Source organism: Haliotis rubra, unplaced genomic scaffold (genome assembly GCF_003918875.1).
Source record: "Haliotis rubra isolate DU_JTF1 unplaced genomic scaffold, ASM391887v1 Scf105, whole genome shotgun sequence".
In the NCBI taxonomy this organism is placed as follows: Eukaryota; Metazoa; Mollusca; class Gastropoda; order Lepetellida; family Haliotidae; genus Haliotis; species Haliotis rubra.
In genome coordinates, this window is record NW_025764948.1 from 425,337 (window position 1) to 447,955 (window position 22,619).

General features: G+C 39.4%; 1 protein-coding gene across 1 annotated transcript; it reads right to left on the bottom strand.

The window, feature by feature from the left end:
* Nucleotides 1-3,027: 3,027 nt before the first annotated feature.
* LOC124275796 (AN1-type zinc finger protein 4-like) lies at nucleotides 3,028-22,153 on the bottom strand. Its single transcript, XM_046711469.1, has 7 exons — nucleotides 21,709-22,153; nucleotides 10,800-10,943; nucleotides 9,994-10,183; nucleotides 9,557-9,695; nucleotides 7,495-8,433; nucleotides 6,675-6,826; nucleotides 3,028-5,715 (listed from the first exon to the last, which is right to left on the bottom strand). Exons 1-7 carry the CDS (start codon nucleotides 21,809-21,811, stop codon nucleotides 5,580-5,582), a joined length of 1,803 nt encoding a protein of 600 aa, XP_046567425.1. The 5' UTR covers nucleotides 21,812-22,153; the 3' UTR covers nucleotides 3,028-5,579.
* Between the last annotated feature and the right edge of the window lie 466 nt (nucleotides 22,154-22,619).

Sequence of the window (22,619 nt, forward strand, 5' to 3'; positions counted from 1 at the left end):
ATTCCAGCTATATGGCGGCGGTCTGTAAATAATCGAGTATGAACCAGACAATCCAGTGATCAACATCATGAACATCGATCTGCGCATTTCGGAACCGATGACATATGTCAACCAAGTCAGCGAGTCTGACCACCCGCTCCCGTTACGACAAGCATGGGTTACTGAAGGCACTTTCTAATCCGGACCTTCACGGGTGAAAATGGAGAGAGGAAGGGGCTGGAAAAGTGATATATAGGTAGATGTAATACTAATCTGTGAATTAAAACGCAATTCAAGATACATGTGTGAGGTTTAAGCTGCTTTTGACGGCCCGAGGTATGCCGGACCGAACAATAGTGGCGGTGATTATGTTTAGAGTGTGGGGAAGAGATCGTTTCATTTGCAGATGGGTATGCCTTACATACAATGAACAGTGGCCTTCTAGGGTGGTATTTGATTGGATATAGGTGTAAAAACATTTTCGGGTGGACAGAAATGTTTATCGGGAGTGACTGAAGCATTTTTGCGTTTTAAATCCTGTTTCGTTTAACGATTCTTCTTTTAGACGTAACCTTGGTCAGCCACGTTCAGAGGCCGATAACCACTCGATATAGTCCGACGTCGCCCACGACGTCGCCCGTTATTTTTGTAGCCAAAATATATTTTACAAAGCGCGACGTCGTCTTTTTTATGCGACGTCGTGGGCGACGTCGCCCACGACGTAGTTCTTTTTTTACGCGCCACGCGATGGCAATTATAGGACACCATATTTCCGGGATCTTGTTTCGACACTCAGGAGGGTGCCCTCGCTTAACGCACAATTTCAATAAATAGACTCTGCCAAATGGCAAAACCTGATATACCTTCAAAAATAATGAAAATATGAGGGAAAACTTACCATTATTCTTGCGCCACATGTTTATCTTTCTCTGTCCAGTCAGGAAATGGAGTTGCCTTTATCCACCCTGTTATAAGCCTCCTCCTGAAACCCCTGTGTAACATACAGTATAAAATTTCCATACAAAATGATAAGTTGATAAAAAGTTGTAGGTTCTCCGAAATGGTTCTGGTGTATGCTAAACTGTCAAACGAAATATACTGCTTAAGAAAAATGTTTATCGTTCCATGTGTGAAACCTCTGATATTGAACTACTGTTTGCTCTTGGTGTGGTCTGTTTCTGATATTGAACTACTGTTTGCTCTTGGTGTGGTCTGTTTCTGATATTGAACTACTGTCTGGTCTTGGTGTGGTATGTTCCTGATATTGAACTACTGTCTGGTCTTGGTGTGGTATGTTCCTGATATTGAACTACTGTCTGGTCTTGGTGTGGTCTGTTCCTGATATTGAACTACTGTCTGGTCTTGGTGTGGTCTGTTTCTGATATTGAACTACTGTCTGGTCTTGGTGTGGTATGTTCCTGATATTGAACTACTGTCTGGTCTTGGTGTGGTCTGTTTCTGATATTGAACTACTGTCTCGTCTTGGTGTGGTATGTTCCTGATATTGAACTACTGTCTGGTCTTGGTGTGGTATGTTCCTGATATTGAACTACTGTCTGGTCTTGGTGTGGTCTGTTCCTGATATTGAACTACTGTCTGGTCTTGGTGTGGTCTGTTTCTGATATTGAACTACTGTCTGGTCCTGGTGTGGTATGTTCCTGATATTGAACTACTGTCTGGTCTTGGTGTGGTCTGTTCCTGATATTGAACTACTGTCTGGTCTTGGTGTGGTCTGTTTCTGATATTGAACTACTGTCTGGTCTTGGTGTGGTATGCTCCTGATATTGAACTACTGTCTGGTCTTGGTGTGGTCTGTTCCTGATATTGAACTACTGTCTGGTCTTGGTGTGGTCTGTTCCTGATATTGAACTACTGTCTGGTCTTGGTGTGGTCTGTTCCTGATATTGAACTACTGTCTGGTTGGTGTGTGGTCTGTTCCTGATATTGAACTACTGTCTGGTCTTGGTGTGGTCTGTTCCTGATATTGAACTACTGTCTGGTCTTGGTGTGGTCGGTTCCTGATATTAAACTACTGTCTGGTCTTGGTGTGGTCTGTTCCTGATATTGAACTACTGTCTGGTCTTGGTGTGGTCTGTTCCTGATATTGAACTACTGTCTGGTGCTGGTGTGGTCGGTTCCTGATATTAAACTACTGTCTGGTCTTGGTGTGGTCTGTTCCTGATATTGAACTACTGTCTGGTCTTGGTGCGGTCTGTTCCTGATATTGAACTACTGTCTGGTCTTGGAGTGGTCTGCTCCAGTATGATACACTTAAGCAGTGATAAGCTGATGGGTGTAAGTTATGTACAGGAGTGAGTGAGTGAGTGAGTTTGGTTTTATGCCGCTTTTAGCAATATTCCAGCAATATCACGACGGGAGACACCAGAAATGGGCTTAACACATTGTACCCATGTGGGGAATCTAACCCGGGTCTTTATGTACAGGACAAGGTGACACTAACACAACACACGCTACAGGAATGTGTAAAATTCTCCTGATGAGAACAACTAGTACAAGGAAAGATCCTCATCAGCACTTATCTTATATTGAACATGTTGGGAATTGAACATGTTGGGTATTGAACCTGGGTCTTCGGCTTGACAAGCCACTGCTTTAACCAATTGGCTGTGGTGCACATGGTGGGTTTGACGTTCCTTCAGTGGTGAGTTATAAGATTCATGACTTCTTTGATTGGCATTCTAGAAGTTGGGTAGATGAAGGATGAGGACTATTTTTATGGATATACTTCTTTATTCTGTATAGGCGACATTTCGACATAGATTCTAATGTCGTTGTCATCACTTGCTTGACAACAACATTAGAATCTATGTCGAAACGTCGCCTATGCAGAATAAAGAACTTGTATATCCATAAAAAGAGTCCTCATCCTTAATAAGATTCATGTTGGGAATTGAACCTGTGTCTTCCGCGTGACATGCGACCGCTTTAACCACTAGGCTACCCCGCCGCCCCACACTGCTGTGGTACACATTGTGGGTTTGTGGTTCCTTCAGTGGTGAGTAATAAGATGCAAACAAAACACAGCAGTTATACTCTGTACAGTTTATTCACACTCATGTTAGTGCACAATATCAAATCACAGTAGAGTCTGGAAGAATGTTCTTTATAAGATGCCATTCACAGAGTACTAGATGTACCTAGTCAAAGGGAGAGAACTGAGTCTAGCCAAAGGCTGCTGATCCCACACCTAAACCCTGGTATACCTAGCAGTTGTAGACATATCAATATCTTTGGTAGCCAGTTTCTTAACAAGCATAATGAATAAACAAGGATAACATGGCCTGTCTCATTTCATCAGAGGTAACATCACACACTCATTTGAGATGATAAATATAGCGACCAGCAATAACAAGGACAATTAAACTGTCTGTTTTAAAACATAATTAGAGTGATACTCTGTATTCTCATTTTCAATAAGATGACTTTCAAAAAATGTCAAAGAGTTAAGAATACTATTATTCAACCAAGGCTTATTTTCTCACTGCCTCTAATTTATCCCTTGATTATTTCATCAGAATGTACTGAATATGCATGTATAAGAATAGCAAAGATATGCATACAAACCTGCACATCAACAAGAAAATAAATCACTTTCGGCATATTACATGTACACTTATAAGTCGAAATGAACAAGAAAAGAAATAGCTAATATGAGTTACTGTGATCTGATCTGATACAGGCGACACACCACTCAGGTGTCCACTCGAACATACAGCCGGAATCCTAGCATCACACACACAGCAGAGACACTCAAGTTACACTACTCATCAAAACATATGTCAACACTATCATGGCACGAAATCTTAATAGCCTTGGCGTAGCCGAGGGATGTTAACTTTGAACAGCAGCGTACTACTGGTTAAAACAAACATCCCCACAATCAGGGATGTGGTGCCAAGTTTACTCATCAATATCATGATTAAGGGGACTCTTATTTTAAAGAGAAGTTTGTTACCATTCAAAACAAACATTCCATGACCACGCAGAGCCAGGAGCATTATCTCGGCAATTCTTGAGAATGGTAGTGTTCAAGTTCTTAACTCCACATACAGTACAGTATATAATTAATATAAATCATTAGGAACATGGAATCGAAAGTGAATTCAAAGCTGTGCCTCAATCTTTTAAAACTTTCAGTTAATAAAGAAGGTAAAAATTGATAAATGTCTTAAATGTAGTGTGGCTTACACATGATAAAATACAAGCTTGCTTAACCAAAAGCAGTGTTTTCTGGTTGATATATTCCATCCCTTAACATGCTTAACAAATAATAATACTTGATAAAATCACACTTCACAATGAATTTCAGCTATTTGGTTTCAAATATTTCACCCAATAAACCAATAGTTCCTGTTCACCTTAACAACTTTATAAAAGTCAGTGGCCATACATAAATGTCATGAAAAATCGATATCAGTTTGCAATAAAACATAGAAATTAAAATAAGTGAACACTGTTTTGACTCTATTACAATGTGACCATGAAAAATGCACCCAACATAACACCCTGCTAGCCTAGTGTTAGTGTAATCAATGTCACCTTTGTTCTGGGCTCATGCAATCAGCATCATAAACAATCATGTCAAAAAGTGGACAAAGACGAATATAGCTAATTACTAGCTAAAAGGAATGAAAAATAAATCTCTGAGAAGATACATTTCAAAACGTTGAATACCAACAATTGCCTGTGATTAAAATAAACATTATCACTCCATCAAAAGTTAGATTTGGGTACACAGTTTGAATGTACCATGATGAATGAAAGAGACAACTTTAGAGGAGCGCTCTTCAATGGCGGCACTGTGAGAGCAGCCTTTTCTAACATGTCTAATCATACCAATAAAATGCAGTAATTCACAACCATTTTGTAATCAGTACAAGTACGGAACCCAGCATGATTGTTTGGAAATGTAATATTCAAATTTTCTATACATACCATTCCTGCCCTTAGTGCCAACATATACACGTAACCATGGTAATATGACAGTTTATAAAACATAATATAGATGATATCACAATGACCACTGAAAGACATTCTCTGTACCGATTCCCAGGCCAATGAATGGCCGTCAGTATCTCTACATCACCAGGTCGTATCACACATTTGAAAATGACACTTCTAACATATGAACATGTAACATGAATAAATGCCCTGTTCTACACTATACAATAAAAACATTTCTAATTTTGATACTTCCACTTGATAGCTTTAACAACAGCACTTAACAAAGCTGGTGATACTTCATGTTTAGCACTGACATATCAAAAGCACAGTGTCCTCGATTCAATGCTGTAGGCATTTAGAGGTCTCATTTTCAAATATGTGAAAGTAAGAACACATTATCCATCCAAAGATACATTGTATCTGTGAAATATGTTCTTGGAGCATTCAAATTCCCAAAACCATAATATCCAACCAAACCAAGTCAAATAATACTAGCAATGTATATACTGTAACATTATTGGAGTTGTAAATTTAAGGATATAGTCAAACTTAACTGCAAATGTGTAATTCGTTTAGTAAATATTGTCTGAGGTACTTCATAAAATACTATAATCACTACTACACATGGTTGTGTATTAGATTTTGGGTAATTTGGGTGCACTAACAACAGGATTATTTTGTTCTAAAAGCTTGCGACCCTCGGTTTTGTAGTCAAACGTACAGTCATGGGACTCTGCATAGCGATGGGTAGCACAGAAGTTGTTGCCACACCTGCAAATAAACAATTTAAATAAACCTTCAGGAATAAGCACAAAAAAGTACTATTTTACACAAGCATAAAGGATAGTTATAACTGTGAACAACTACAAATAGGGATGAAACGCAACATTTTCCAATAAGTTTACCTTAATAATAGCTAAACTTTAAATGAACAATGAACTTTCAGGGAGAAGCAAAAACAAAAGAATTAATTACAAAAGCATAAAGGATAATTATAACTATGAACACCTTCAAAGAGAGATGAAATTGTACATTTTCCTATTAAGTTCACATATTTTCTTAGTCTTGATGAGTTTAGGACTCCTGATAGTAATAATCTGGTTGACAAAAATTACTCTCTGAAACAGTCAAGAACCATCACATTCTTTCATATAGTTATCTATTGCAGTTATAGTCATTTGGTTTAACGATAGTAACTTGAGTAATATGAAAGAATGGGATGGCCTTCAACAATATTTTAGCAGTATATTTCATCTCAACTTTGTCTCAGGATGTATAGTACCAAAGAAAGTGGTCCAGGATGATAGTGTTTCAAGTCAGGCCTGGACAGAGGGGATCAATGTTTTGAGTTACCACATTTACCAATCAGTTTGTTCATGTTGTCCTTGTGACTAGTAACACTATTCTGCTGAAAGCTGAAGATTAGTCTACATATAAAGTTTACAGAAAGTATTGTATTATTTTCCATACCATGGAAGAATTCAAAAAGTCTGTTTCAATAAAATAATACTAATGAAATTGCAGATTGCATGTTCTAGAAAAAAATCTATTCTGGTCAGAAATATAGGTGAGCTCAGTGTTAATGCTTCATTTACTTCAATCTAACAATGAAAGCCCTACCTCTAATACACAGAATGCCCCTGAAACATCAGAAAGCTTCTTGGAAATCAAGTGCAGAGAGCTATTTGTACCCTCCTCAAAGTCTCCTTGACTTGAAAATTGTGTCTTACCTGCACTGGTAACTTGTTGCCAGCCCGGTCTTCTTGGCGCACACGTAACACCGTTTGGATGCTTTCTTCTTGGCCTTAACTGGTGGAAGTCTGTGTGTGGGAGACAGAAGGCGACCATCTCGGCTTGCAGACAAGCGGTGGAGATGCCCAGACTGGAGGACGGAGACCAGGAGTTAGTGAGGCTTTAATCATGGCAATTCGGGGCTTGATCATGCTTAGAAGGACATCACAAACAGTGATGAGTGCATAACAAGTGAGCAGGAATGTCTAACCATCCATTTAATAATATGATATAATGCCATTTCAAATTCCAACAGACCTATACACCATGATAGTTTGTTGTAGTTGAGAGAAAAATATGTTGAATATATATTGAATTATCTCCCTTGGTAAATTCCATTCCATCAACTTTGTTTCCCGTGAGCCAGCCCATTTTTGATAAAAGACTCTAAAATGGGAAAAATCCCTACATTCATATGATGAATCAGTCTGTGACTCATAAACTACTCTATTCATGGTATGAGCTAACTTTGGGAGATGAAATGGACAAATACTTTCAGGAAAAGAAGAGAAAAGTAGATGTGGCTATCTTATAAGACATTTATGCATTAATTTTCCATATAGATGCAGAATACAGCCATTGATAAATCTGATATGACTTGTCAAGATTCCTCAATGAAAATTTAAAGAGTTGGATAATCTCTCAAAATAATGAAATTCCAACAGTCATCAAGTTAAATGTTACTGTTAGAGTTCTTGGGGATAAAAATATCATTTATACTAGAGTGATTAGTACAGGAAAAGGTAAAATTTCACTCACCATTAACCTTCCCTCAGGTGTTGGTACCCTTCCTTCCTGAAAGCCTGAATAGTTACTCAGACGTGACTTGCTAGCACTAGACACAAAGTTGCCAATATGAGAAGATCCTATTTTTTCTATGGAGGCTTGTCTGAGTATGCCAGACACTGTCCTGGCCTCACTTGTTGATAAACTTTCCAGGGCATACTCTTTCCTTCTCATATCCAGGCCCCCATAACGACTTGAGGTGGTGGGTCGCAGTACTGAATCTCGCAGGCCTAAACTTATGTCTCTCTTGCTTGATGAAGAACGTTTGAAATTATCAGAGGAATGATCAGCCGCCACTTTGACCTTCTCCTTAGAGGATGTAGCAGGTCGAAATGACTCCTTGAAACTTTCAAAAGTGAAGTCCTTTCTTCGTGAAGCAGAAGTGGAGGGAAGGTAACGCGTGGAGTCTGTCATGCTACTCAACCGGTACAGGTCCCGTTTCAGTACAGAGTTTACAAGAGAGTTTGCAGACTTTTCACTATCATCCACTTTCACTGCCTCATCTGTTTTCACATCCACTGATGTTTTCTCAACTCCTTCCAATACAGTTGCAGGTGATGACACTCTAGCACTGTCCTCTTTCAAGATATGAAGAGGCTGACCAAGTTTGTCCATGGAATCTGTTGTAGTTGACAAGGTTTCCACAGCTTTGTCTGCCACTGTAACGACCGACGGTACAGATGGTGAGGCGAGGAGAGCACCAGCTCCCCCATCTACACCTACAACGGCAGTGTCTGCATCATAGATGCCCTGGGCGGAAGGGAATGTGCAGCCGACTGAGGGGAGGACTGAGTTCTTGTTGAGTGTGTTGCTGCAGGGTCGACCGGCACTCGGCAACTGGCGAAGCCGGAGACGGCTGCTGGCTCTTCCTGAATGACTGGAGTGACTTGAAGAAGGTGGCTTTGGTGGTTTCTGGAAAACAAATGTAGACATGCGTTCCTTGTTAATAAAGTTTACAGACATCTGGGTCATGGAGCGAACATCCTTCTCACATTTATTGTGAAATAGACCTATAGCCCAGAATAACCAGTTAGATAGGACAAAGCATCTAATATATTCAGCTTCCTCCTTCATATTTCTTAGTCCCCATGTGACTGCCCAAACGGGACTGCCACACTGGACGAGAGAGAGGTATGGCCCACACAGGAGGGGAGTGAGGTATGGCCCACACTGGAGGGGAGTGAGGTACGGCCTATGCTGGAGGGGAGAGAGGTTTGGCCCACACTGGAGGGGAGTGAGGTATGGCCTATGCTGGAGGGGAGTGAGTTATGGCCTATGCTGGAGGGGAGAGAGGTATGGCCCACACTGGAGGGGAGTGAGGTACGGCCCACACTGGACGGGAGAGAGGTATGGCCCACACAGGAGGGGAGTGAGGTATGGCCCACACTGGAGGGGAGTGAGGCACGGCCTATGCTGGAGGGGGGAGAGAGGTATGGCCCACACTGAGGGGAGTGAGGTATGGCCCACACTGGAGGGGAGTGAGGTATGCGACCTATGCTGGAGGGGAGAGAGGTATGGCCCACACTGGAGGGGAGTGAGGTATGGCCTATGCTGGAGGGGAGAGAGGTACGGCCCACACTGGAGGGGAGTGAGGTACGGCCCACACTGGAGGGGAGTGAGGTACGGCCCACGCTGGAGGGGAGTAAGGGACTGCCACACTGGAGGGGAGTGGGGTACGGGCCACACTGGAGGGGAGAGAGGTATGGCCCACACTGGAGGGGAGTAAGAGACTGACACACTGGAGGGGAGTGAGGTACGGCCCATGCTGGCGGGGAGTAAGGGACTGCCACACTTGAGGGGAGTGAGGAGTGAGGTACGGCTCACGCTGGAGGGAAGTGAGGAGTGAGGCACCACCCACATAGGAGGGGAGTGACGGACTGCCACACTGGAGGGGAGTGAGCTACGGCTCACACTGGATGGGAGTGAGGTACGGCCCACACTGGATAGGAGTGAGGAGTTAGGTACCATCCACATGGGAGGGGACTGAGGGCTTGCCCTAAGTGGAGGGACTGAGTGGGGCTGCCTCAAATCTGACCTTTTTGGTGAGAGTCAGCTTCTCCATGTTGAGGCGCAGCTGTGTCACCTTCTGCTTCATCTTGTCATTCTCCTCAGACTTCTCCTTTGGCGACGAGTCATCTTCCTCTTCTTCCTCATTGAAGTTGTATACTGACGCACTGCAACAAAATACGCAGCACAAAGGCTCTGAACGAAGACAGTCAGAACTATTGTACATGTGTCCTAGATAGGTGGTCATTGCTCCTGTTCATTTACAACAGTTGTCATGGTTACAGTACTACTGTCATAACATATTGGAATTGAAAAAAGTATGTACAACCATCTTCTAAATGGCTTTCAAAGACCTCATATCAGTATTCACTGCTGAGCATATTAGTTTTACTCACATAACAATAATATATGTCAGAAATGTTTGAAGATACAGGAACCAGAATTTAAACATAATGAAACACCAACCTGAGTGACTCAGACAGCGGTGTGAGTGTCCCATCACCACGGTCTACAACACGGAAGAAGTTCAACTGATCTCCCTCCCGAAAAACTAGGAGGGTCACATGGCGGTTACCAGGCAACTTGTCCAGGATCTCTTCACGATTGGCTTCCATGTACTCCGCCATTTCCCTGAGGGCAGTATCCTCCACCGGGACTGTAACAAATATCACATCCTCATCACTGAGCACGTACTGAACTGCAGGTAGATTCCTCTAAAGCTCCATGCATGGATCTCCGGATATATATTTCAAACATTTTAAACATAGTGTTCACATATCTGTAGATGAAAGAGACCCAAACCAGAATGTCCTCAAGACATACATATAGATGTACTTTATAGTTTTGATATTGAAAAAAATTCAACAGTATTTCATGAAAAGTAAGCTGGTGAGACATGTGCCAGTTTCGTGAACAAGTTCAGTCACACCTTTGCTCACCACCTCTCCCCACCCATCCCTGCTGGGAAGAGAAAGTGTGAATACAAATGTTATCAAACATATCGTAAAACTCCTGTAAAATACGTTTGGAAACAATCTTTACACAATCTTTTCGTCAATGAACAGTTCTAAAGACATCATCTGAAACACCAGCTTAATTTCAAATGGAATTCAGTACAGATATTGTACAACACAACTTTTGATAGGGACATGACCATCCAGATCAGGAATAAATGTGATAGGTCCGTTCTTGTTCTCATAACGTTTTAGATGTACAAACTATATTCAGTGTCCCTCTGCAAAGTTGAGTAGTATATTAGCTGGCGTGCCTACCTCGGCGAGTGTTGATGGGTCCTCCCCGCATGGCCAGGACCAGTTTGAGGGTGGCCCCATTGTGGATACTGTAATCATGCAGACAATACTCATCCTCCAGCTCCACTGACTGCCAGATGAGATGCTGATGGGAGATCGGGATGCCTGTAACAAGATGCACCTTATGCATCACAAAATACAAAACATGGAAACACTCTCCTATCGACACTTACTGATGAAAGAGTTAGACGTTAGTTAGAATTTTCACTTGTCCTTCAAAACAAAATATGTGCTTAAAAGGTACTAACATGGTATAATGGTAAAAGTGAAAGACTGCAGGTATTATCCCTGGTGCCTGCTGATTTAACAAGTCTTAACAGCTGGTCGTATGCTCATTTTGATCCTAAGTTCATAAGTATATAATCACGCACCATCACTTTTTCTGGTTCAATGTCAACCTGGTCCTACTGAATATTGTCAACTATATAACACCAATCTTCAATGCATCAAATGTTAAGGTTTTCTTACCCTTAGTTTTACCTCACTAAAATTCCACCACTTTGTCCTTTCATTTCGTAAGGTCAACAAAGAGACTGACATTTCATATTTTTACTGGCATGCCATGCCACTTTGACTTAAAAATCACTGTTAATGTTTGCTGACATTTGTAAGTGGACCCTGGTTCTTGTTGTACCCTGGCAAACGATACATTTACAGCCATTACTACCAAAGGCCAGTGAGGCTGTATAACATTACGTGAGAGTTAACAATTTGTTAACATTTGGAATGCCTGAAGAATGAGCTAATGCTGGTTTACAGCCGAGTCATCGAAATTAAAGCATCAGTACTATCCTGGCTCCAAATTCAACAAAATCATTCAACACTTCTCTATGTATGACAAAATGTCTAAGTTGTTTCATCAGGGAAAGACACAAGCTTACACACTGCAATCTCCCTCATCTGTGCATGTGGATTTGTTTGGTCTTAGTGGGATAGTTTCAGAAATGGCCTGAACACAAGGCTGTATGTTCAAACCTCAGATCTAAGTTAAACATTCAGCATAATACTTGGCAACATGCAAGTGATCATCAATGAGGTTTACAAATGGTGAACATGTCTGATGAACAATAAACCACATATTACATAAGACCACCCAGGTGAAACATACCTTCCTAAATCCCCTGACCACGCTAGGAGATGAGATCGATAGCTCCTCCTACACTGCTGGGATTGTGACCTACCACAACATGAGAAGTGCGTTCCTACTGACTGGGGCTCTACAGTTACAAACCAACATTGACGTGAAACCTACATGTATATTCATGACAAAACCAATGTGAGTTGTAGCAGTTTCCTAATGATAGGATATTCTGTATCAGCCCCTCCAAAGAGTCATTTTATTATGTAATAGTTCATTCAACAAAAACATCTCAACAGGAGTAATAGTCCCATTACTATGCAGTTGATCATACGACAGTCCAGAAACGATAGTCAGCCTAGATGACTATTGATCAATGAAGCTCGACACCCCCTACTGAGTGGGTACAGGCAACCGTAATGAGGATTTGTCTCAAACAATGAACTAGCCTCACGACAACACAGTGGCCACACCAGTTATTGTGCTTCCCTTGGCTTAAATAGCCATATGATATAGATAATATGTCTCCTATTGTGTAGATATAATATGTTCCATTTCCTAATATTAATTAGACTGATTAGATTAGACAAGGTTAGATTGAGAACACAATTTCAACAGATTTCCTTCTTTATTATGTCCATCAACTAGATTTTGATATGAAACATTATCTAATTTGTTTCCGGAACACTTTATGACAGTTGCCTGGACATAGTAGAAATCGGGAGTAGACAATCCAGTGATTGACCGTAACAGCATCCCTTTAATTGTCAGGATACAATGATATGCAATCACAAAAGGGAAAAATTGTCTGTCCACTGAGTTACTAATTTGCCTTTTACGATAGACACAAGTTACAAAGGTGTTACAAAATATTACATAAATATGGATACAGGACAGGAACAACACTATATACATGTAACCCTATAAATGGAAAGTTACTGAATCCTCGGTCATCAGTAAGCGTGTTATGTTTTCAAAGCTGAAGACATAGATAATTACTGACATGATTAATCAGCAAAAACAGTTCCCCCTTCCTTTAGTGTCAGTGGGTTTCTCTTCCTGTAAACTGGGGAAACTGACACACACATAACACAAGCATCACCATCACCATGGTTACAGTCCCACTAATACAAATTGATTGCTTTCCAGACACATCCATGATTTATCAGCTGATAAAAGCAAAACATACTCATACTAAAATTGACTTCCACAATCTTTTCAGGCCACAAAATAAACACACAAATATGATATAGGACTCCTGTTTAATGTTCTCTTTAAAACAGGCTGACTATAGGTAAGGAAAGAGTGAAAAGAGTCATTAAGTACAGTTGAATTCTCTTTCAAATACATGGTGACTATCACGGCTGTCGGAGTAATAGCCTGCCTGGTAATGTCACTAGTCCCACAGATCTACAATCACAATCCTAGTGCGATAATAATGCCTTGATACACGCTGCTTTCAAAGAGTCTCCAACCTTTGACAGACGTAAACACACACCTGGAATGATCTCCATTTGATTCCAGGCAACCTAGTGAAGGGTGGAATTAGGAGGGAGGGACGAGTGGGGGTGCAGCGCCAGGCTTCTCCATACAGCCCTTACACTTCCTATACCAGACACTCCAGGGGACCTTCCCTCTGCAGGGGGGGCATTCCCACAGACAAGCATGACACCAGTCAAAAAAAGATTGTTTCAACATGTCTAACCTGTAAGCGTGACTGATAACAGCTGATAATGAAGGTATACAGCATGTTACTTCATGTTTCAACAGAATAGTGGAAATTAAGCATTAAAGAGATAAAAACTTTGTCTCCAATCTGATTATATAACTATATCATATTTTGCATTCACGCAGTAATATGGTATACAGTCTGTGCCAAAAACATGACGGAAATAATCAGGTTGTTTGCATAGTTGCAGTAGATTTGGGTCTTTGTTTGAGGACTGATATTCGTCACAAGGCCAGAAGAAATTTTACCTGACTCAGGCTTCAGACTAGAGGTTGAAGTCAATGATCTGTAAATGAAACTGACGAGTTTATATAAAATGTTAATTAGCTAATCATATTTACATCATCTGACAAAGGGCAATTAAGCAAGATAATGTGATCATGGTGATCAATAGCTGGAAATTATGAACAAAGGCATGGAGGCAAAAGTAAAATATAAAATAGTCATTAAAAGTTCAATAACACCTAATTTTATTTATATCACTATTTCATCAGTAATATGAAAAAGTTATAGTTATAAGAAAGAGTCAGGTGTTTTTAAACTTGTTTTGAGGAGTATATCAGAGCTACAGATAACTTTTTGGGTCATTGAGTTATGTACGCGCTTGTGTTCATCTCAATTGGGTATACTAATTTTTCTTTGAGTAACCAAATGAATTGTACCCACTTCACTCAAACTCAGTTGGGTAGTTTGTCATTTTCCATTAATTGTAAAAATATAACATAGTTTAAATGTTGGTTTAGGTGTTTGTTGTTTATATTTGATCTGTAATAAGAGAAACGATAAGAAAGACTGCAAGTTGCCGAGTTCATCTGCTGAAATAGAACCTCTCAATATACCTTAACATTTTTGTGTGTACTCATGTAAGATCACATTTATTGAGTATTTACAAAAAATCAAGCGTACATGTACGCAATAGACATAATAGGAATTGAGTTTTCACATGAATATTTGCATAATTTACGCAGCTTATCTGTTCCTCTGGTATATCTTGGGCATCCATGTTGCAGGAAACTTCAAGCATCCAAGGGTAATTTCCACAAGATGGGATGTAAACATTTAGTAACAGGATGAACAAAGTGTGTTGTCATGTAGGAGATAAAAAACAACAACAATTCCTTATGTCTCTGTTGAACAAGGCCATTACTGAGCAGGAACAGAACCCATAACCAGGGATCAGAAAGTAACTTGTGTAACATGTGAATACCCTCAAGCTAATATATCCCTGGTAGACCATGGTATACAATTTGTGAATACCATTTCATTAGCATACCATTCAGAAAGTTCATTGTTGATAACAGGAAATGTTTTCAGTTACTTCCTTTAGCAAGTTTCCTGCTATGTGCCGAAAACAATGTGGGTGAAACAGACAAAGGGTCAATATGTAGAGTATTTCAGTTATATTTCAGTGTGTCAGCTGTCATGCTGGTCTTAGAAGCTTACCTATTCAACGAAACCCACATACACAGGCATTTCTTGAAACCAATCATAATCATCAACAAGTTTCAAAATCAAATGATTAGTAAACAAGGTACAGGTGACTAGAACTGGAAAAGGCCAATTGGCAAAATTCAACCTAAGTCTTATTCAAAAAGGAATGCAATATCATGATCCCAAAATTACAACAAAAATGCTCCCTGACAATGCCTTGTAATATTGTACATGAGACAGACAATCCTTTTCTTTACAGGTCATGTGAATTATGACCATTATGTGACAAACCATCAAACTGTGTTGAACCAACACACTGACCTCTGTTGATCAGGTTTCATGGCTCCGTGCCATATCCTTTACAAAAGCTACCAGTAAATATATAGTACACTTGGCCTTAAGTAGCCTCCCCTGACAAGGATTGAACAAAGAAGTGAAGTGACACCCAGTGAGCTGACCCACTCTTCAGTGCTCAGAGCAGTGATTACATCACAGAGCCCCATATCAACAGTTGTAGTAATCCAAGTATACCAGGGGAACTAATCTGCCAACACAAGATCTTCTTAACATATTAATCATCAGAATCAAGGATCTGGCAGGTCGGGCAGGTATCGCAGGAGATCGGCTCTACTGGGATAATCACGTTAGGCTAACTATGAAAAACTTGTGTTGCATAAAAGTTTATTGCAATCATGTGGAAATGGGGGAATCAATTAGGTGATCTATTTATCACAGCCATTGAGAAGTTCTACTTAACCATGTGTTAACACTGCCATATTGACCATCTGTGCTTATGAAAATTGCATGAAGCTGTGATAAATTGCTTCCTTCACACCCGCTATTCTATAACTCATATAAATATATGTATGTCTAGTGTAATGGACTTGGGTGAGTATTGGCAGATTTACACCTTCTGTGCCAAGATGTGTATAAATATACTGTTCATTCATCAGATTTATGAGGTTAGTTGTTAGTTAGCATAATTTTCCATCCCAGTTTAATAACTTTAAATGAAAGATTCTTGAGTTTCAGATAAGACCTTGATTTGATGTCACTTTTCTGAACCAACTTTTCTTCATTTCATTACCTCCTGATTCTGAAATTTTGAAGTGTCAAATGTAAAAAGGAACCAAAAGAAGGCCCACAGAACACAATATTCCTTCAACAGTATTCCCATTTGGCTACAGTTTTCATGACATTCAACATAAAAGTAGTTGATAAACTTGCTCTGAAATAACATAACAGTACATAACTAAGTCAACTGAAGGTTTCATCCCCCACTTCCTAAGTCTATATCTGCAAAATATTTATCTGTAGTTAGTGCTGGTGCGATTGATCGAACAATAGGCAGTTGTTAATGGGCTCGGAAGAGTATATGATATCCATAAGAAATGAAACATCAAATAGAACCTCAGAAAGTTTGTTAAATCAAGACATAAACAATTGACTCGTAAAACTGCAATGTGACCATACTCTCGTGCATGTCTCGACAGGAAATATCCTCAATCGTCTTGATCTTAGTATTAATCGGCACTTGTTTCGTTTGCACAATGTTATGATTGTGTCCTGTTATTGCCCACATGAGTTTTATGGTCGGGTTACAATTGATTATTGATCAATTACTGAGCACTGATGATTGATCTGCAAATTGTGAGCGATAACCAGCACTATCTGTAGTATTAACATGATTAAACAGTAATAATATAGTCATCCCTCGCAATAATGCTCTTCGTGATACCGCAGATTCGGTTAAACCGTGGGGTAATCCGTGGCTCCCATAAAAAAAGTTGTCCAGCGATCACACATCTTCACGTCATCAAAAATAGCACATCAGCAAATCCGCTGTTGAGCTCTGGTTAATCACGTTGTAAACTAGTGAAATTCAGTGCTGATTGCATTTAACAGTGTTTATCGTACATATCCATGGTTTTTCAGATGCTTAAAAACATGCAGGTTTTTTTTTCAATAATAATAGATGAACAGTGAAACATCGTAATAACTTTATCATAGAGACATGCCATCATCCGATTACTTACAACGTTTGCTGTGATGCAACACGCCGCGTAATTGCGCGGGTAAACACCGCCATCCGAGAATGTATGATGTCAGAAAACACATTATATTTGATTAAATTCACTCCCATTTTCATTCATTAAAACTGTTTAAAATAACAACGGAGAAACCATGAGTGAAATGGCATTACCTCATTCCATACAACGTCCGCTTACCACATTCGTGAGGGTCCGTTTTTCGCGCCTACCGCGATAGCACCACATTATTCTCAGCAATCACGAACAGATTACAGCCTTGTCATCCATTGACCCCAAGACCCGCGTTATTGACTCATTGAAGTCATATTTGACAATTAATTGCCAACATTTTGTTTTTACAATCAATGTGGCACGTACCGCGGGAAGTCAGCGGTGACTTGTCAAACTGTCTCCTACGTAAAATGTACCCAGCCAGGTAACCCAAAGTGCTTAGCAATGCTCTTTATTATGTTAAATATGTTCATAGAAAACATGCAATATACTTATACGATAGCAATGTATAAGATCTCTGTTAGAATAACTGCTTGACATATAAATTATTCTGATAATGGAATAGAAATTCTTTGATGTTATATTTTCGGATCGTTTTTAACTGAATCACCGGTACATTGGACCAAAACATCGGTCTGTGCACAGCTGATTGCTATTTCCGGCTTAGTTGAATAACAGGTAGCATGACAGGAACAACAATTGAATTATCATGTCTTGTGATGTTTGATTGCAAGTTTCATGTACATACATCTATTTTCATTTACAAAGTTTGTTTTTTTCACCTCCAACAATACGATATAGTTTTGACTCGGCACAATACACGAAATAGCAGTTTTGTTGTGTCCATGGAAAATACGATTTTACTTGGCCTTTGTTCCGAGTTATGTAATCGTTACTATAACGCGGGTGTCTAATAACGCAGGGGGTCATCCATGGACCCCAAGACCTGCGTTATGGCGAGGGATGACTATCTCAATACATTATGTTGCAATGAAAATACTGAGAACTAATTTTGATGCAACAATCTTTTCAATAAGAGATATGGAATAGCATACAAAAAAGAACAAGAGTCACCAGAAGATGATAACCCCCCACCCTGAAAGCTATAGTAGGCATCAATCTTGATGAGAGTATTCCTGTCTAACCTGTTTGTCTGTATACGACAAGTTACTAAGCTATCACAAAACTATCATGGAATTAGGATACAGCGCTATGTATTTGCATGTCAAGTTCTGTTTTGAAAAGTCACGCACTCATTGAAATTCTGTCAAGAATTAAAAACACAAGTTTGCAATATTGTTGTGTGTGCTAACTAACGAAAACCAGTACTTTGGGGGATAAAGTCAGAGCCCTGCAAATCATGTTGAAGCCATGGAAACATAAAAAAATTAAAATGATAAACATCTGTAAATAGCTAAAGGCACCAGTTGACAACCTGGTCTTTGACTTTGTGTGTCCAAGGACATGAAAGAATAGCTGATAGTTTCAGAAATATGACGCAGACAAACAGAGCCAAACAACACCATCGCAAGCTGTTGAAAACATAACATAATTAGTGAATGTCTCACAAGATATTGTGAACCAAACACCACTAGTCAGAACCAGTCCAGGAACCACATACTGATCAAATGATAACATGAAAATTGGTCATTGGCACTGTTTCCCATCACATGAATTCATGGTGACGGATTGTAATATTTTATGCTTTCTACAAAACGTATAGAAAGTATAGCTGTTCTAGGGTTGAATATTAGTGTACTTATAAGATAAGTATTATTGCCACCAGGATTATAACAAGGACTCTTTGACTTGTATGTTTAACTTTATTCATGTCAATGGAACAAGTTGTGAAGTGTTCATTAGTCAATTATTTCAGACATTGAAAAAAAACCAAAACGTGCTATTTTCATGCTCTGCAAAAATGTTTTCAAACATTCAAAACAACCATCAGTTTACATCCGATCTAATTCTCCAGGGAATTCAGCAAATGGCACATTGCAATCACTACACTACATATCTGACACTATTCAACAGAACCAGAAAGATCTGGATAAATCTGCTTATGACAAGTTTTGAGATAAAAATGTGTTACACTTTCCAGACCTAGTTAGTGATATTAAAACATAATAGCACAGGATTTACATAGGTGTCCACAGATGTTAACATTCAAACCAAGCTATCAAAGCTGAAAATTGTAATGTTACAAATCAATGAATTTTAGAAAATATGAAGTTGGCAGAGGTTGGCACAATAAATATAAGAACTAATTGGTCCACAATTCATTTGAAATACAGTGTTTCTGTAACAATAACATTACATTTTCAGAACTCTGAAAGAAAACTGCAAGTCATAACTCTTTGCAAGACTTTGTGCTGTTGTTTCCAGCATTCAATGGTATGTGTTGCTTGCAGGGGAATAATATGGTTTGTTGATATGTTAATTAATCCTGGAACCCTGTTAGCCTCATATTTTCAACATCATTCTTAAGCAAAATATCCTTGATGCTCTGCATCAGAAACCTCCATTGTGAAATCAACTCATTATCAATGCTGTCAGCTTTCTTTTCCAACAATTCTAGTACATTTTTCCAGTTTTACTTTCATGCAACAATTATGTTCTTATCTATGTCTTTCAAGAAATATTAAACCATAACACACCCATACAGCACATAACCGTTTAGAATTTCAGAAGACGTCCAAGTGGTAAAACATAACAGTATTAACACGAGCCCATCACAACTATGCTCAGGACCTCCAAGGGCTGCCTGATAGGGCCCAACTTTAACACCCTTTGTTCCACACAGAAATCTCTCCATGCACTGGCACTGTGTTGTCTGTCTAAACTTATCCATGTACAATGAAGAGCCAGTGTGACTAATATACCAGTCTTCATCTCTTCATTGTATGGCCTTATAAACTGATGTCCTCTGGTCAACGTCCTTTCTCACAAACAGCTCCTGTGTTATGGATTCATCTTCAATGTAGCATAACTTCAAATCCACGATTCAAGCACATCGGTTTTCTTTTATTTACTCTCCATAACAAATGTTGTCCAGTTTCCCACCACTTATATTTATTATGTTCACAATGTAGCACCTTGAGTATACCTTAGGGCATTTAACAGCACTTGTTTATCATCTTTGTCAGCCATCAAGCCATCATGTACCCTATATATATGTTGCTGTATCCATTCACAGCCTCATGCTTGAAAACAGTATAAGTATCTATACCGAAATGTCGCCACTGTACAACAAAGAAGTTGATCATCCATAAAGACTTGTCATTCCTAACACTTTTAACAGCATTCCAATTGTATCAATAGATGTAGCTAGGCTTAGCGTGAGAGGAAAGATAAAAATGATGCTAGTTTCAGACATTTACCACTTCTATAAAACCCGAGCATACAGACAGGTCTGGTACTGATAAACCTAGAAATATATACTATGGGAGAACCAGGATTCAAACATAAGTCAAAGGTTTCCGGCATGCCACACAGCTCAGCACATTGTGGCACCTGACTGGGATAACCAAATTTAACAACTACACCATATATTGTGTTATACGCCACTGATCCCGCTGGAAAGTTCAATCTTACTACAAGCAATTATCTAAAATGCTTCCTGAACATATTTTAACCTTTTGGACAGTAAGTGCTGACATATGTCCACATTGTTGTATGATCTGTTGGTATTTGGTTATGGAACAAGTTGTTCATGGTGTTATGTGAATGTATCTAAACTGATCAAGAGTTTTATACAACATCAAAGAGATCATGACACTTGTTAGAACAGGTCTGATAAAAGCTTACTGTATTCAACTTAGCATCTGAATGCACATGGAAATGTTATTTCCATTAATTGTATGTAAGCATGACACTATCTTGATAGGCAAGATAGAGAACTGGTCACTTTGAACAATGTAAGTGATTTGACACAAGCAGAAAGAATACCTTTTAACATTTGTATAATAAAGTTTGAACTATTACCTAACCTGGACCCATGCATCAGTGTAATACTGACCATGCAGGTCAACAACATGTATGTTACCATCTGGTGCCTGGTGTTTCTTCAGAAAGATTTCCGCCTGTATCCCCCATTTTTTATCATTCTATGCCTAAGAATCGATAGAAATAATCATAATAAATAGAATATTTTCCAAGCAGGGATTATGGGCGGAACTCTTACAGTTTCTTCAACCAAATCAGATGATAAATTTCGAAATGGGTTAGTGTTTATCACATATTAGTCCAGCATATAACTAGACGACTTTGCACTGTACCAAGGTATGTAGGCCTTGGCTGGAATACAAGTTTATTCATATGGACTAATCACACATAGGAGTTTTGTCAAGGATTTACAGCTTACAACTGTACAATCACAATGACAGGTATATTTTTTTACTCACGTTTAGCCAAGGCTTAGATGTTCCTCTGAAATTATTACCTGGGCCCACCTGGGTCTACTTTCATTGTGCATATAATGCATAGTGCATATCGCTATGTGCATATTCAGCTGATATATGATTATGACACTTACAAATATAAACATTGTGTTTGCGGCAACTCAAAGATATTTCCTATCCTAATACTCACCTTCCAACCTTTGTATCTTCGCTTTTACAGACATAATTGTCTCGAAAGGTGAAACGCGAAGTTCAAAGGCTGTGCCTGTTAGTGTTTCAATGAACAGCTCCATCACAAGAGGTCCTCGCTTTTTCGAGGCCTTCTTTTTTCCGACGGATCTCCGCTGTTATAGATCTTCGTCTTCGATGACAGTCATTTTCCTTCGTTCATTCCCAAACCCGTCGGGGTCAGAAAACCAAAACAAAGAGCACACCCACCTAGTTTTAACCTAAGTTACCGCCATTTCGTCTTCAAATTCATTGTGAATAGTGTCCTTATGTCCACATCTGATGTCTTTGAGGATTATAAATAAATCCAGGTCAAAAAACAAACTTATATACTACGCTGACTATAAACCTCCGAATAAAAACATGGAGGGACACAGGAATTCGAGGACATTAGCAGTGCCCGTATGTTGTAGTCACTGACAACAATTTGTCGCGGAAAGTTTTGGATCTGATAAGAAACGAAATGGGAGTGTTGGCAAGTAAAATCCAGACGCAAGCAATCCTGTGTGGATCATATCGGTTCAACCTGCTTCAGTGAGAGGACAGTAATAAAATGAAACACTGTAATGTTAAAATGCCACGTTAGTAGTCAAGTTTCAACCTTTATTACATATTTGACGGATATGGATGAATATAGGAATATATACATGTATATGAGCATATAGGTAATGTTGAGAAGGTGTTTCGTACAAGATTATAGGCTAATGGTTTAGGTACCACTGACTTTAGGTATTGCTTTCAATTTATTTTGTATCCAGTTAAAGTTTGCCACAGTCAATAAATAATACAATTTTGACAAAGAAATCGCCACGTTAAAATCCCTCCCTTGTCAAACAAGCCATAGACCATATGGTCGCTGATACACAATGACAC

What these genes read in the sequence shown, in the direction of transcription:
- LOC124275796 (XM_046711469.1), bottom strand. Translation starts at nt 21,811, where the DNA reads ATGGAGCTGTTCATTGAAACACTAACAGGCACAGCCTTTGAACTTCGC. An exon ending in GAAGATACAAAGGTTGGAAG is followed by an intron (nt 10,944 to 21,708) that starts GTGAGTATTAGG and finishes ATCTTGTTACAG; the next exon opens with GCATCCCGATCTCCCATCAG. An exon ending in ACCCATCAACACTCGCCGAG is followed by an intron (nt 10,184 to 10,799) that starts GTAGGCACGCCA and finishes TATTTGTTACAG; the next exon opens with TCCCGGTGGAGGATACTGCC.